Source organism: Ascidiella aspersa, chromosome 8 (assembly GCF_963924565.1).
Source record: "Ascidiella aspersa chromosome 8, kaAscAspe10.2, whole genome shotgun sequence".
Lineage (NCBI taxonomy): Eukaryota > Metazoa > Chordata > Ascidiacea > Phlebobranchia > Ascidiidae > Ascidiella > Ascidiella aspersa.
Window position 1 is genome coordinate 15,743,336 of NC_139454.1, and position 18,387 is coordinate 15,761,722.

An 18,387-nucleotide genomic window follows, 5' to 3' on the forward strand; every position below is an offset into this window, starting at 1 on the left:
GCACAAATTACAAAATCTGCATTAGTCCCGTAGGCTAAAAGGTTTTGTAATTAACAATTGTAAACAAATTATGCTTTACTTTATCGATGTATTTAATGGTGGAATATTCCACCGCCACTTATTTTCCACCAATATGATATTCATTTACTGTTAAAAATGGGGTGGAAATCAACACCGGTGGCATAAACCCCACATAAGGGTGTTCCTGAACACCCTAACGAAAAATCTCCACCTTAAAGGTGGTATTTCTCCACCTTTCCACCCTCTTTTTCCACCATTTGGATTTACAGTGTGCGCAATGAATTTATATAGGCTAAATAACGCCAAAAAGGTTCATCATAACCGACATAAATGAACCTTGTCGTAAAGGTGAGAAAACTTAAATAGTAAGCGTAGTGCATCCAATGCTCTGTTTGCAGTGCACTAGGCTACACTTATAACATTCGCGCAAATCCCGACAAATAAGAATATCACAAACACATTAAGCTGTTTAATATTTGGTCAACCGGTAGTATACATCGGACTATTAGAAGTTCTAACAAGACTCACCCCACATAATAATAAGCTACTAGTTCGTGTGACTGTCTGATGTTTTATTTGGGCACGTGCGGGTAATTAGATAATTGCCTACAAAAATCATCCCTTGTTTACACAAAACATGCGTTTACCTTTTAGTGTGTGAAAAGAAGGTTGCCTCACACCTCCTTACATTTTTTCACCAATTTTTGTCTTTTAAACGTGTTTTTCGCTTTTGTGCAACAAAAATGGCAGACTCATTTATAGGATTTTTATCAAAATGTAGCAAATTTTAAATTCAGACGATTTATGAAAGACCTGGAAATGTAGCCTAAGGTACATCGTTTGCTTTAGGATTAGAGGCAAAGCATAAACATATCTAAAAGCTTGAAAAGTAGTACAAAATATAGTAATATCGGGCCTGAGGTTCTAAATTATCTCATTAGGTGTTAGAGATTTTTTATTCTTTTTGTGTAATAAACGAAACTTAAATTCTATTATACAATTCGGTTTGAAACTTCATAAAATAAATTGTTTAATTATATTTCTTTGCAAATCACACTTACGTCATTAGAATAGGAATATCAACTCGTTATTTTACACACCGATAGATAAGAATTGCAAATTAACCCATTTGTCGTTGTTGTCGCAAAATACGAAGAAAGGGTATGTCGTTTCAAAATGTTCGAAGGTTAAATGTTAAGTAATCAGACGTCGGAGAGAAACAATTTTTGCTCTCAAGTGGAAGCGATCCCATTAGGACAGGGTGTTGTATTGCGCTGATTTTACGGGAGACACTTAACTTGCAAACTTCGTTCCAAAACACCCCGCTGCGATCCGGCGTCTTTGGGTTTAAATTTAAACAGAGGCACCTTCTGAAGTGCAAACACCCGGCGAGTATCACTTTCACCTGAGTACTCGTTCGGTAGCGTATCGACGATGCTTTTAAAGTGACGCCGTTTCTGCCACGCTTTATTTGATTTGCCACCAAAACAAACCTGATGGAAAAGGCAGGGACACTCAGTCAATCTCATTCCCTTCACTTAGCGAATTCTTTTATGAGGCAAAACAAAATGCCTTCCGGGCGTCATTTTTTTTTAAATAACCAAATCTATCTGTAGAGTACTAACGGTATATAATTAGCAACTAAATAATTTGTTTAAGACAAACCCGATTAGCTGCCGCGGAAAACTTACTTTGAATTATTACATCAGTGGTTAAGGAAAGCCACCAAAGTATTATGGCGCGCTGCTGTTTCGTTTCTATGGATTGTAGATTGGAATGTGTTTGTCACCGCGGAGCACCTGCATGTTTAGCCATATTGTGGACGTTCGTGCTGCGATTAGACTAACCCCACCCAATTAAAGTGACGAACTTCACGTATTGGGATCACGCTGGACGATGGGAACGGAAATCGTGTTCAGACATTTCTTTTTTCCGGTGGCACCAATGAAGAATACTTTATTATTCAGCTTTAACTTTAACCTTGAATTCGTCATTTCTGTCTATATCGACGAGGGGCATGCACTTGTTTTCAAGAGCTATTGAATTATAAAATGAAAAGCAACATATTTAATGATAATCTCAAATAACTATGGTGAAGTAATCACGTGGCACTTATAACTATGATTTTACTACGGCGCTTTTATAAACTTGTCAAAAATTGTCAAACTTTGTCAAAATTGACACGGTATGTCAAATTCGTTAACTGAAAGATGATACAAGCTCGTATCTAAACGTCTCAATCAAGATGAAGTCGATATACTCGACCTTTTTCTCTTTTTGATATGCCAGAAATATAAAATAAGCTTTTTTAAGAGTTCAGTATAAAAATAATACATTTTTGTCAAAATTTTAGTTTTGTTGGTCAAAATTCAGAATGACTTATAATTTGAGATTAGCACAAAATCAATTTGGAGGTCTATCGTTTATGTGGCAATGTTGTTTTACTTATATTAAAGATTTTTAGTGACCCACTGGTCTTTTAAAGAATAACGAACTATACTTAAATAATCTATAAAATAATAAATATTTTCACTAAATATTTGTAATAAGACAATAACGTTAACCTGTAAAATATTATACATTCCTAATATTAATGTAAATTCTAATTTCCGTAACTGAAATTAAATCGTAACACCTTACGGATTACCGGCGCAGCGGTTAGTATTATTTGTAATGGAGATGCAGTAGCAAGTTTACAATTAATTACAACTTGTATATTTGACACGCGCTAAGAAAGGTGCCCATCCCAAATCTACTATATTGTTTTATGGGCTTGGCGGATCTAGGGGAAATACTGGTTAACTTCGGTGTAGTCAGTAGGCCCGAAAAGCCGTACGCGAAACTAGTATCATTCTTAAGTTCTAAATACGCCAAAATGCATTGCTCTTTTTATGGTTTGAGCTTAATTCTAACCTTAACCTTCTATGACGCATTTTCAAATGTTCTTATAAACGCACTGATTTTGTTAATTCACTATAAGTTTACTACGATTGGTTTAATATGATAAATTGTATTAGATTTGTTTTTTGCCTTTGACAATTAGGTGAACAACACTTAACTCAAGATAGTCATTTTTTAGCCTATTAAAAACTACCTCAGGTTGCAGTAGAATTTCAGTATATTGAATGATAGATTTTTTCACTACCTCAAGTTTAACGTAAACGAGTTGAATATCACTTGTGTAAAAAGTCAATGTTTTAGTCGCTTGGAGATTATGAGCGCTAAATATTACGCTTAATTGTCAGGTTTCAGCCATTTGCCAATAGCAGCGCAACTGTGAGGGTTGCTTCACAGTTCAAAGACGCAACACGAACATTGGCGCGACGAGTCAGCCAGGCGATACTGAGTTTTAAGGGCTTGTCGCGTGCGTTTTGACCTTGGCTCTGGGCCGCCATACACATAAAACAATGTCTGTTTATTGTTTTCACTTTCGCAGCTAATGCACTTTTGCCGGCACCGGGTGTCCCTCAAAGCACCGACCGCATACACGATCTACCGGTTTGGCAATAGAACGCAAAACCGCAACCTGAATACTTTCTGCTTCAGAGTGTGGCAACCTCAACCTCGATTTAAAACAAAATTAATCTCAGCGCAAAAATGTAGCTGACGCAATAAGTGCAGACACAAGACTGTTTAACTGAAAGGATCACCAGCCTAAAATGCAAAACACCATTGAGTCGCAAAGTCTGTATTACCATTTAAATAGATAGACATGCACGGAAAACATAACAAATACTTTTTAAATATAATGTTTTGCTAATCTCAAAATATCTTTAGCCTACTACTATTGTAAAGAATTCTTTGGAATTTTTCGTCACGAATATACTATGTCACTAGATTTTAAACTATGTATAGGTGTTTTGAATTCTAAACGCTTCGGTACGTTGCATGGCATTTACGATAATTTCAAGTTATGCAAGAAAAGGTCAAGACAATGTAGCCAGGTAGGTTATCCGTTTATAATAATGATATTACGTAAATTTATATCTGATGTAGCAAGTTACGTTGAAACATAACAAATCAACATTGATATAAAAACATTACTTTCGCTTTAACACAATACTAAACTTTTCGAAATAATTCTAGTCGATCATATAAATTAAACAGGTTCTGCAATTGTAGAGAGAACACCAACATTTTGAGTCTCAGCGCCAACTCTGGCGATTAAAACACAGAAATGGACTATACCTTGGTGCGCACGTCAAAAACCTGTCTGACAGGATAGTTTATTTAGTTCGATAGTTTGTAGCTAAACGGCTGAAGGAAATATTCTGACGAAAACCGAACTGGTAATCTTAGTCTGTGATTTAAAGATTAGAGACAGTTTGTGTCAATAAGGCTACCGATAGGCCTTCACCTTACTCCGCCAATACCACAGCATCAAAACCATATAAAACCGTTTTTTCGCTGTGCGCCAATCGATACCATCTCTGTAATGTAGCTTTTTTATTGACGCTAACACCTCTCCAACCTAAAACTTTAACAAAATAAAGCGAAAAGTGTATTGTTCGTAACATTACTCCTTTATGGCGTCTACGTTTAGATGTAATGTTGTGATTTCACGCTTTATCGTAAGTTTATTAGGTCACGGCATAAATAGACAACTTTGATAAATTTTTCATTCCCCAAATAGACTTTAATAAAATTGTCATGCCCCAAAGAAAAATCCTAGATCTGCGCCTGTTTCACTCAAGGGGTGAAAGGAGTGTTTATCTTATAGTAAATATAATATAAAAATTACCGGAAGAAAAAGGAAAACTTACAAAGACGTGTTGAAAATTAACGTTTTATTAAAACGCCATAAAACAAAAAACTTAAGAAACCATAGGTTATGGCTTGATGTCGTGTGCAAATAGGCAACTAAAAAGCTAGTCAAATCACATTCAAGGATGTGCTGACCAATTTGCGAATTGAAAAAATCGTTTGCTGGAATTACATATCATAAATACAGTTTAAAAAAAAACCTAACGCATTACCCACCCAAAAGAAATTCTGCAGAAGTGCATGGTGTAGAAAGTTAAATTCGTACTAAAAACAATGCGCAATTTTTGCAATTAAGTCTTTGAAATACGTAAAAATATAGTTTTACTTGCACCACTGCTCTATTGTGCACAATTCTCAAGATTATCTATCGTGGTTTGTAGCAAAAATATCACCTCTTCTATGTTCCTTTCATGTGACTACATATGGGTTTTCAATTCTTAGTGGAACTTTTAACAAGCGACTTTTACCTAATAGGGGCAATTCTTTATAACAGTCACATCATAAATCACCCACTCTTGCGCGGCGCCAACACTTTTTTCTCATGAGGGTGGCATAGCGAAGGTGACGCCAAGTTTGTTCTAGATTAAAGATTCCACAGTCCGCTGCGCCTGGAGTCGTACTCTTGACAGGAAAAAGACAAAAAGGCGGTAAAAAGTTCTTGCCACAATTACCTGAAGAGTTATACCTACCGTGCAATCAATCAACCGACAGACCACCGCGCCGGCTTCTGTCTGCTTCGTTTTACACAGATCTAAATGTAGCCAAATGCAGAAGTTTACGACGGTTCAAAGTAAATGTTTTGTTTATTTTTCCCCTGCTATAGGTTACCTTAATCGAGTTCTTGCCGGTTTGTTTAAATCTATTTTAACCATAATTGCCCCGGTCGTATTCACTGTTGAATCTGTTATATAGTACATTTGTAAAACTTTACAATTGGTACATTCGATCAAGCCATTTCCCTAATTGTTTTTTAATTTAGAAATGCAAGTTGTCTATCGCATTAGGGCGTTCAGGAATCAAAGTAATGTTGAAAAAATTATTTTAAATCCCGCGCATTTTGAAGCAGTTATAAACTCTATCATTTGGCGGCCAGTAAACTATGTGTACTATATATAAAGCCCTTTATTTTTAGGCTGCTAATAAAACAAAAATATTTAAAAATCGATTATATTTAGGCCGTGGATTGTCATGACATTCCATTGGTTTTGTGACGTGCGGTGACGGAACTCTAAATTAAACCGCACAATATTTTTTAATTCACGAATTAATCAAGCTATGAAGCCCGTATATATATTATATAAATATTATATAAATGTAATAACGCTTCGCTCATTTTAGCTCGCCTCGCAGCTCCGAATTTTCTAATGTTAATTTCGCGCAATATTTTGCAAAATGTAACAAGTGGGTTAAAATATAGTCAAGTGGTGCTTAATATGCGTTATAGTCGTTTACTTGGTGTCTTCTGTGTTTAATGAAGGCATGTTGTTGGTTGGTGCAGTTAAAAATCGTAGCACGATTTCGGCGCATAGCAAGACTTAAAGGCAATTTCTTGTTAATACCTGCAGCACAGCACAAACAAATTTGTTTCATAAACGTGGCAGCTCAAAATGTTTTTCTCACGTTCCCTCTCAAAATGACCTTGGGAGAAACACCTCCGCTTTTCTCCAACTGCTGCAGGCCTCATTGCGATTGCCAAAAAAAGTTGTACATTGTCACATAGGAGCATGAATACAATAATATTCCTTATTCCGCAAATCGTAAACATTCGTACGTGCGGGATCTCCGCGACTAACTTCCAGCGCTCAAAGCATAACACGCACGTTGTTTGGAACAAAATAAAGGGCGACCGAAAAGTCACGTAGGGCGTAGGCCGTAGGCATTGCAGTTTTACACAACATAATATGTTGCGCAAATCTGGTCTTTCAGGAAGGGGATGACAAAAGAATAAGTTTTGCAAACTGCTTTATTCAAACATCGTGTAAGGATTTTATAATCGACCATGTAGCTTTTTCATCAACATATACAAAACGAAAACTAAAGTGTTGTTATCATTGATTAAGAAATATTTATCGCAGTATTTTTTAGGTTTGTTTTTATATAATCTCCTTACTCTATGAAGTGTTCAAGTGGGGAAAAATGTTGTTACAGAGACATATATAAATGTTGTTACATAAAGAGTCGCAAAACAGGTCTTGGTCTAACGGTTTCTATTATAAAACTTCGCCAATTCATTGAAAACATGAGTAGTTGTGACATCATAAAAACGACTGGTTCTCTACTAGGCAATTGTCATTATTTGACAAATAGTACACGGCGACTTCCCTGACAACCTTTTGCGATTTCAGGTTGGAAATCACTGCCAAAAATGAGTATAATTGATCACAATATTATATAATTAAGTCAAATTGACCCAATTTTAATTCAGAATAGCATTTTAAACAGCGTGCACTGTTATATAAGCCAAGGCTGGTGGGTGGTGAGTCCTGCTAAAAGGTATTCAGCGCCATTTCGATGGACTGCATTTAAGCAACTTATTGTGATCTTACTCATGGTTGACAGTTCTCTGTCAAATTTATTTTTTGTTTTCTGATTTTATTGCAGTTTAGCCTAAAATGAAATCTGAAAAACATGTACCACTCATATAATAATTTGTTCGAATGAAATGGAAATCTGTTAGGCAACATTTTTTGTTTAGACCAGTGGTTCTCAAACTTTTTATAAAAAAATTACACAACGGTCCTCCAGCATTTTTTTTAATTGCTCACGGTCCCTTGAAAATAGACACAAATCAACACAACATAAAACGTTGTTTTTAATGGTATCAATGAGACAGGTGTAATTGCTTCTTTGCTATCAGCTCGGCTATGTTAACCTCTAACAAATCACTTTATTTGAGTGGAGCAATCACGAACAGTTGTAAAACCGTGACCGTGCAGCCCACAGTCTGTCAGCGCAGCAAACTGTAAAAACGTAATTCTCATCAGCACAAACAATGCAACACTATGACGTCACAATGCACAATTCAACTCTAGGCGTGCAATTAAGTAAGTGAATGAAAAACTGCTCAGCTTTGTTTGAAAAAGTAAGTTGCCTGAAAATTTGAATGCACAAACAATTTTCTTCTTTAAGAGCGTTGTGTTGTTTTTTGATAGGTGCTTCACGGTCCCAGAAAATTGTCTCGCGGACCCCAGTTTGAGAACCACTGGTTTAGACGAAGTTTGATATTGGTTCACGGAAACAAATGTATTGAGTAAAGTGTAAACTGTAAATAGGTAAGTGTATTAATGTAACGTCGAAGTTTTCTTAATTTGTACAGTTGACAGATTTATTTTCCAACTTTTGCTGCGTAAATGCAGAAAGTTTTCGAACTTGTGGCAAATTGTAATCGCTATTTTTAGAGGAAGAGTTTGTTCAGCACAAAAGCGCGGTAAGTCGCTCATGACATTCTGGCTCCTGATTAAAATTCATGACAAGTTACAATGACACAACTTGCAGGGATACGCATTTTCATGCTGCTACTTTAAAGATTAATCCAAAATATTTAGCAAACTTGTATAGGATATGGCCGATTGACCGTCCATAAGGAAAGTTACCTTAATTGTGATGCCTCGCTAGGACTACGCTAAACTAATTATTGCCCTAAAATGTCAAAATTTTATGCTAACACCAGGTTCCTCAAAGTAACCCTGCATATACCTATTTGTAATCGATATTTATTAAGACTAGTCCTAGTTGTTTCAATGAATTATATTGCCAGGGAAATTCTGCCTCCGTGAAAAGATTTTTGTATTTTACTTGTCAGTAGTGTCAAAAGGTTATGAACCACTGTACTGGCGCATCCTTCCCTTAGCTCCCACATGCATATATATTTGTAAGTCAAATATGCTCTTTTTAATAGCAAAAAGTTACGCGACACACTTGAATCTTTAGAAGCACACTACGGAGCACCGCGGTTCAACAGTTTTGAAATCCGGCAAAAAATATAAGAAAACACCATAAAATATTTTTAAAACGCAAACTTTTTAATAAATTAAGGGTTGCTAAATGTTATGTAGTGATATAGCATCAAATAATATCTATTTCAAATCAATTCTGCCCTTGGTTTTCCATAAACAACACATATAATTTAAGTACATATCATAATACCTCCAAGATTTTCAAACAAACTTGAAATTACAAACTTTGGAGCAAATCGGTATGCTGAATGTAATAATTAACAATAACAGGCGCAGTAAGCGAGCGAATAAATAGATATATACAATTAAGTGTGCTTCAGTGGGTTTCTCGATTCTTTCGGTAGGTGTTTGGGTTTAAAACCGCCTATTAAAACGAATTACATTTTACGAATTTTATTGAACGCTATATATCAGAGTTGGCGTACCACTGATCCAACGAGTCTTTAAATGACCAACTACAGATGTTTAATGACCCAATTCTCTCTCTAGAAATACCGAAATATAATCAAACATTTCAGAAAAGAACAAATCTTTCACCAAATTGTTATTATAAGGCACTATACTGTTTAAACCAGGGCTTCTTATATTGGGGATCGTGCCAAGTGTTTGGGGTCGCAGATGGGCCTACATTAAGTTCGCTTTAACAAAAGAGTGCAGAAAAACAGACAATTAAAACAATTTGCTAATATCTGTTAAACGTAAATGGTGGCGCAAAGTATATAAAATTAAAGCGCTTGCAGACTAAAAAAAATTTTGCTGAAAACCCTTCTGCGTAATTCGTTCGTTCCCATAAAAAAATGCTGTAGCTTTGTTAACTTTTTTTGGTTCTTTATATTCGTCCCATTCCTGATTCGCAAATCGTCAGAAAATCTTTAATTGTTAAGTCCACAAAAGTTTTGCATTAAATAAACGTTTAATTAAATGTATAACGCACTTGTGCTTATTTTGAGGTCTCGTTTGTGACCAACACAATAAAAAGGTTCGCCATTTCTGCCATATGCAACGCAAAAGCACATTATCACTGGTAACACATTAAAAACTAATTATTATCCAAAATGGTAACAATACAATACTTTTAACAGTTACCACAAATATATTTTACGAACTCTGTACCGCCACTGATAAAACGGGTAGAGTTCAACAAAGGATATTTTAATATGTGTAAATTTTAAATTGGTGGTAGTAGTCTATAAAAAAAATTGACTAACCATAACATGTTAAAATAAAAATATTTTACTAAAACAATCGTCACGCTAAAAAGCACAATACAATCAATTCGTTTGATCTTAATGATATAGCATTGGCAAGTTTCTCAGTATTTTTTTAATTTGGCATACTTGAAACAAACCCTGTCTTAGTGATAATTAAATGGTATTTCAGAATGATTTGTAGCCGTTGAAGGGTTGCTACCTAGCCTCACTTTACGAACAAGTTCAAGACCATCTAGCTGCGACCCAGCATCTTTAAACAAAGGTGACACTCCAGTCACAAGTTGGTGTGGAGTAAAGGACGAGGTCGAGCAGCTTGCAATTGTTTGGCAATGTGTTGACATGTGGCGCTTTAGGTCGCAATTGCGTCGGAAAACTTTACTAGAAAAAACAACACAAAGTTAATCCTAAATACGCAAAGTAATTATAACGAATCATGCAAATTGTAAGAAACAATGTAACGGTGTTTACAGATTATGTCGTTGTTCCTTGTTTGAAATTGTTTTTCTGCTTCATATTTCGTATAATCGCTACACCAAATTGTGATATCTTATTTTATTTTTTGGTGGCTGTGCTTGGATTATTGTTCACACTCGTGACAAAACCTTTGAATTGCCAACACCACGCCACTTCTATTTGCCTAGCAGTCAATAGGTAGGGCGCGGTTTCGTTTTTAAAATTTACTAAACATACGATCTCGAATTTCATCGCGTTGTTGTGCCGATAGCTTGAGCCAACTTTAGTTCACGGTAGCGGCTATTGCCTAAAGCAATCGTGTCTTGTTAGGCAGTAATCTTATTCTCATGCCACATCAAGACAATTGCCAATGCAGCAGCGTCAAGCCGCTGTTAACGCGTATGCGAATAAGAACTTTAAAAGCAAACACTGATGGCCAATTGGCTTGCAAATATTATCAATTTTATCAATATTTCAAGCTGGTTATAATTGTAATGGTGTAAACTGTAAACACTGCTTTAAAGTAGTGCTGAAAATAATTTCCAATTGTCTTGTTTTAAACGGTTACTTTTGTAATGTACGAGTACAAGCAATTGATAGAATACTTTAAGGTTCCTTTGTTAACTTCACTAAAGCCTGTAATAAGTTTTAAAGGTTTCATTGTTTATGCTGTTTACTCGTCCGCCCTTACCTACATGCTCCACATTGAAAAGGCTTTATTGTAGTATGAGTAAGTGAGTGCGTTTTCAAGTTGCTTCGTTGGTTAAAGCTTTTGCCGCACGTTGTACACTGATAGGGTGCATCCTGCAAAATAGAATACCAAATATATTCATAAAAATTTATTCTTGTACTCTAACAGTTTATAAAACCTTGAGTCCAAGTCAAGTCATTTTCAAAACAACTTAATTCTAACTTAAAGTCATCAATTACCATTCCAGTAAAAGTTTTATTGAAAAACGATTAACTTTGTATTTGGATATTGTTTCTATGGTGGCAAAGAGGTGTAAAGTAATCAGTAATCACTAATCAAATAATCAATAATGACATAACATTTATACCTTGAGATGAACAGTCTTGTGAACTGCCAGAGTTCTTGACTGACAGAACCCCTTCCCGCAATGAGTGCATATAAAAGGCTTTTCTTTACGGTGAATGTACCTGTACACGATTAAACGCCGTTACAAATATTTGAATATACTGCCCAGTAGTGTTAATAATGAATATTTCGCTCGATATATATAAAAAATGTAATATGTTTTTGTAAAACCATATGTTTTTGTAAACCGTAGATAATAAATTAAAAATGGAAGACTGTGCTCAAATAAAGTTAAAAACTATGACACCGAATTTAAACAAACAACTAACATTTTTTTTAGTTTAAAGACCAAGATTGGTATAAGCACGTTAACCATAGTGACAAAGATAGCGCTAAATTTTCAAAATGGCGTCGACGTGTCATATATACTATGTAATATGTAAAAGGCAACTTCAGGTGTTGTTTCTGTCTACGATAACGACACAACTGTAAATTCAATAAATATGTCTTTTATCTATACTATTTTGTTAATACTAACATTTTTAGTTATATAAAAATAAAATTAGGCAAAGATGTTCCACTTTACAAACTACGCCCATCTAGAACAAAATGGACTCGTTTAGCTGTAGAGAACGGTATAATATATAAAATATTGCACGAATATCCCAAACGCCTTTATACGTTTTGCTTAAACAGTTGAATGTAAGTTTTTAAGTAATGTTCAGATGTACTTACAAGCTATAAACGGCATATCGCTTGTACACCAATAGGTATACTTACCTAAATATGGCGAGTACAAAAACAATTTAATTATGGTTTAGCTAACTAAGTCTAAATTTGCTAAAATAAATAAACAAAATATCATGGATATTAAACTGCTTGTACCAGAAAATTTTATTAGAAATATAAGCGTTTCTATTTTTTACTATTTGTGCGCTCCAATAGCACATTGCGCAATGACCATATTACATACCGCTAAAAAGGCGGCAAACAAATGTTGTCAAGTGACGTAATGAAATAATGGTTTTTCGAACGTTTACACCAAATTTGCACAAATCGGTATGCTAATTGTTACAATTAATGATAATCGGCGCAGCAAGGAAGCAAATAGATAGATATATACAGATAAGTGTCTTTCAGTAGGGTTCTTAATTCTTTCTATGGGTGATTGTGTTTGACACAGCTTATTAAAACAAATTACATTTTACGAATTTTATTTTACGCCATATGCAATGCAACAGCATATTACCATTAGTAACGCTTGAAAATAAATTATAACGCAAAATGTTAGCAATTCCATATTTCATAATTGCTTAGTAAAACTTGAAAATAAATAAAGAGATATTCGAACGTTTAATATGTTTTTACTACGCCTTATGACAGTGCCTCTCAACCTTTTTTCGCGGCGACCCAAATATTAAGCGTTAAGTATGACAACTAAGCTTTGGCGACCCAATTGTTTTTTTCTTGTAAGCGAAATAAAAACTAGCTTCTTGTAAGCGAACAAAAAATAGGCATTAGCATAAAGAATTTTGAATTTTAAAATTTAATTATAAGACATTATTTGTATTGCTTCCTTAAATTTTCTTAATTGGAAATATTTCACAGAACCAATCTCAATAAACATATAAACTACTGTGGTCGGCGACCCAACCAAACCAAACAGCGACCCAATTTTGTAGGTTGAGAAGCACTGCCTTAGTTTGAAGAAGCACTGCCTTATGACAACCTCCAACAACTATATGCTCTAAAGTTTAGAAAAGCATTTTACGAAATCTGCACCGCTACATAGGATTTTTGAGTTTGGGTAAATTTTCAATTGGTATAGTGATAGTCTACAAACAAAATAGATTTTGACATAGTAAGACCAAAAAAAAAACATGCATTGCTCAGCCCGTGGAAAAACTTCGACTGTTTAAATCTAACGGATTTTTTTTTGCATTACCAAATTATAGAAAATACGTATACATATTTCTTTTTAAAAATTGTCTATAATTTAATGCAGGAAAAAAAATTAAAACATCAAAACTTCGAAAGCCCTAATGTGGTATGTATATAAGGATCACGAAATACGCGTGAATTTAGAATAATATCAATGTCAAAATAAGACACTCTTCGCAATAATACCAAAATAGGAAAGATCGAAAATCGGAATACGACCAAAGCACGTCAGAATAAAACCAACCTTATGAATATAACCAACTTTGAATTTAACTTTACCTATCATACCCACGCCTAACCCCATATAAGGTCAAACCATTGCGATGGGTTTCGAAGTTTTTCCAATAGGTTTATGTATCATTTCGACGTAGATATTACTGCGTATTTGTTTTTAGTTGGCTTAATACTATAATACAGTAATCCTGTGGTATTATAAAAAAAAGCTTTAGATTTATTGTTTATAGTGCCTATTATTGTGTGTTCTCGCATAAAATACAATACTCCTAGAAGAGTAAAGAAATTCTTGCGGTCGATGAACGAACAATAGTAATAAATAAATAAATTTATACTCTAAAACAGAATAGTTTATATTGACCCGAAGGACTTATAATAATTGAAAGATGCGGAGTGCAAATAATCGTCCGCTTTAAATCTTCCTACGGTAATAAGTTTACGATCTTGGATAGCTCGTTGCCGTTATTAATTTAATTCATTTCTTAAAGTAGGTTTTATTGAATTTTGTAATTAGTATACCAAGTTTATTGAATGGTCATTTAAATCAAAAAACTGTCGGCGAGCGGCTGCAACTTTAGTTTTTGCGACGTAATTTATCGGACTTTGGATTTAAAGGCTATTTTTTTTAATGCTTTGGTTTCCCGTGGCTCACTTTTTTACTGTTAGATAACAACTCTCGAATGTAGCATTTTGTCATTTGATTTGACTAGAATATTGCATTTAAAATTCGCTAGTATTTTTCTCTGAAAGCCAAGATTTGTCAAAATATTAGTTGGGGTCCCGACTACATCAAGTAACATACCAGGTCGACCAAAATAAAAAAAACTAAGGGTACAATACATGACTTAAATAGCTTTTCTGACATCTACCATAGTTAATTTTGTTTAGCACATAAATATGCCAGTAATTAAAATATACTTTTATTCGTCGCATTTTATTTAGGCTTGTTAAAACACTAGTTTCCACGATCGCTATAATTTTTGAAATATGTGGTGTTATTTGACATTTTTATTCCCACCTGTTTTACTACAGCTTATAACATCGTTAAATCGTTAAGTGCTCGCTTTAGAGTTATTATCGCAAAAGTATTTGTGTGTACTAGCTAGAACAAGATCTATTTGGTTTTAACAAGCTATAGTTTTAAAGTATTACTATAATAAGTTAAAAATTAATTTTAACTCGTGTAAGTTTACACAAACGTAACCGAATTTAAAGTAAATTACGAACCTGTGATCACGTAAGTGGTCCTGTCTTCTAAAAGCCTTTTTGCAAATTTCGCAGGAATATGGCCTCTCGTCGGTATGCGTCCTAACATGAATCTGAAGGTTATACGACTTTGTAAACTCACGATTGCAGAAGTGGCAAATGTAGCGCTTTTTGGGGCGTGTTGGAAACTTGGTTGACAAACTCTTGTTTCGCTGTACAAATGGTAACGGCAAAGTTGAGCCAAGCTGCAATTGCGACGACCCTATACATTTTCGTTTAAGCCGTGATTCGGCCTTGACATTCTGTTCCGAAATACGTTCCACTTGATCGTCAATTTTACCTATGATACCCGATGTCTCGCCGCTCAACGACTGAGAACAGCCGTATTTATCACTTAAAATATTACTACTCTTTTGTGGAACTAATGAGATTCCATGTTTACCGGCAGCAATGAAGTCAACACCTTCGTTGGTTCTGGTGGGGTTTTGCCGTTGTCTTTGCAAAAACTGGCTGACTGGCGGCTGAGAAGCGCTAAAGCAGTTGTATGTTGCAGGTACTGTCCCTTTATACATTGTGTGATTGAGTATATTAGCATAAATACTAACAGGATCGGCAGTCGAAACACCAGCGAAGGTAGAACGAACAGTTAGGTCATCTGGTTGAACGTTACTTAGCGTTCTTGTGTTACCAGCAATGTTCGCCAGTCTATGCATTGATGTAATAAAGTCAAGAAAAGCACCACCATAAGCATAATAATACGCGGACATTTGCAACAAATTGGGATATGGAGTAATCGTAGGAGTTGCATTGAAATCTGTCGGAAGATTTGAATTGCTAAATCCAAGTTTGACTCTTTCTGTCGGAAGGGCATTGACCGTTCCTGGCGATGATTGAAACATTCCCGGCAGTGGGATGTTAGTTGGATTGAATACAGGAATATGGTTAGATAGCATTCCATCTAAATTTAGTGGAGCATTGGAATATCTTAAGGAGGAACTTGCCTCCAAATCCGTCTGATTAAGAAACCTCTTTCCACCTGAAGACAGATCAGTGCGTAAACTGCAATTAGAGTTACGTTTTGTGGGTATTTTTCGTCTATCTTCCTTCCGGCCTGTCGGTCTTTTTGACCTGTCAGCTGAACAAAAACTAAGAATTCTATCATTTGTTGGCGTTTTCAGGAAGTTTTCTGATTCAGAATTTGATCGCGCGCTTGATGTTGACAAGGGGCGGTACAGGTCGCAACGGCGAAGACTCACGGATTCCGAATCATCAAAAACGGAAGAACTTGATATACAATCCTCATCACTAGTTCCGGCGTTCTCTACGGTATCCAAAGTCCGCTTTCTTTTGTATTCAACCATGCTCAAAACTTTTGCCTTTTCAAACCTACTACTGATTGTCTCGCTTCTGGATTCACCGAACCTAATCATCGATTGGACTATCGTTTATTATCTATCGTGCAACCCAAATCTTGCGGAAGCGGATGTTGAACTACCATTGGAAACAGTGGAAGCTTAAATATAAGTCATGTCATGCCGTAACCTTCCGTTTTTCATTTTTGTCTTTAATTCAGCTCCCGGCTACTACTAACAAAGGCGTTGTAAACTCAGACGGTAGCAGTTTGCCTTTTTCTGCTTCTCTCTTGCAGGTGTTCAAGTTCAGTGACAGAATAATGGGCGTTGATCATCGGTGCAAAATATTTTTAGTTTTTGTTTTCCTGTAGACATGAGTAGAACGATATAATTGAATCGCCATATTATTTTGTTTTTTTAAATAATGAATTTTAAAGCCAAAAAGGCCGAATAAGTTAAAATGATCTGGATTAAGACGTTTCGATACCTGATTGTATTATCATCAGTCAATTTTTTAATTCATTGAGCTACATTAGATCTGGGCACAGTGTACCTTATTATTTTGTTTTGGTTTTTCTACGCCAGCGTGGTCAAACTTCTTTTCATCGCGGGCCAAAAACAATTATTTTTATCCTGGGGGCCAATATTTTTAAATAGCGATTCTTGGGCTTATTGCTGTCAAATTATACATAGCCTATTGCAGTGGTTCTTAACGTTTTTTCAGCCGCTTTGGTAATTTTCCTATGCCTTTCGCCATCCTGCAAAAAGCAATTCGGCATTTTCAATTAAATATCACTAAGACAACTTGAAAATAGTAAAGTTTGTTGTCGGTCGCGCCAGGCGCGAATGAAATTTTGCCGTTTCAATGTTAAAGTTGGCCAAAACAGACTTTGTAGCCTACAGCGCTGTAGGAGTTGTGTAAAACCTAAACGAAACCATTAGAATCTATGCAAAAAAATTTAAATATTAACTTGGAGCTCGCGCTCCCCTAGGCGCACCAGGTTAAGAACCGCAGGCCTATGGCATGGATACTAACTTTATGATATGTCCACCTTTGTTCAGCTACGGTAGTTATGAAATCACAAAGGATCATTTACGAAGTTTTTTTTTGGTCAATTACAATAACAAAAAACAAAAATTGATATTGCTAGATTGCAGCAAAGCTGACTATCAGTTCGTGGGCCAGAAAAGCGGAAGGGCCTGCAGTTGGACCACACTGTTCTACGCTATAAAACAAAAGGACATCTTTGAATGAGTTAAGTTTCATCTTTTACGTGATACCCTAATGGCACCCGATTTTACTATTGCTTAAAACCAACATTAGATTAAATATAATATTTATCTCGAATTATTGTTTTTCGCTCACAGACTCTCCAAGTTCGGCAACAAAACAATAAAAAGTTTGCAGTCGGCTAATCCGAGATTAAACAGAGATCGTAAAACAGAATGCTGGCCGATAATATAAAGATTTGTGGCATGAAAACGAATTTATTCTAAATCCCGATATGAAATCGCCAAATTAATTTGCCAAGTCGTGATTCTATATGATAGTAAACAGTTTTGTTCTGACTGGGAAGGTGCGCGCCATGCTCAGCGCGATTAAACGTGCATCAAATCGAAACCGGGTGATGACGCTGGGCCACGCTCGACCTTTAGGCCGCCGCGGCGGCTTTTTGCTTACGTGAGGTGCCTACGTGCCTGGCGAAAACATTCAGCGGCGATTCTTGACACGATTTGCGGCCTCAGAGATTTAGCCTCATTCTAGTCGCCGCATATCACGATAACCGAGAATGTCGGTGTGATCACGAATTATAGCTCAACTATGGAGAAAAGACTGTAAGTTGTTGTTTCGAATGTTTTCATTAATTATTGCCTGGTGTTTACGCAAATTGATTTTACCACGCCCCAAGTGTATAATCGTACGGAAAACTACAATCGATTCGTCTACAATTTCAAAGTAGAAAAATTAGATTTTTTTTAATTTATAAACCTTTCAACAACATATACCGTAATATATACCCAATCAATTTCGAACAGGACATAAAGAGTATAGTCTATGGTATATTTGTGTGTATCCTAGTGGGGTAGAAAATCTCTTAACGGGTGAGAATATTTCAATATCGCAGTTCATCAGCGCTAGTAGATTGAAGGACGCGCCGCACAGACTTGTTATCTACGCCTTGACAGACACGTAAGCAAGGGAGCCAACTAAA

The 18,387-nt window shown here is 35.6% G+C and overlaps 1 protein-coding gene across 1 annotated transcript; it reads right to left on the minus strand.

The window, feature by feature from the left end:
• Window positions 1–8,739: 8,739 nt before the first annotated feature.
• Window positions 8,740–16,494, minus strand: LOC146136305 (uncharacterized). The gene is made up of 4 exons (XM_083395460.1): window positions 14,844–16,494; window positions 11,464–11,563; window positions 11,097–11,209; window positions 8,740–10,330 (listed from the first exon to the last, which is right to left on the minus strand). The coding sequence occupies exons 1-4, from the start codon at window positions 16,250–16,252 to the stop codon at window positions 10,096–10,098; spliced, it is 1,857 nt and encodes a 618-aa protein (XP_083251586.1). The 5' UTR covers window positions 16,253–16,494; the 3' UTR covers window positions 8,740–10,095.
• Between the last annotated feature and the right edge of the window lie 1,893 nt (window positions 16,495–18,387).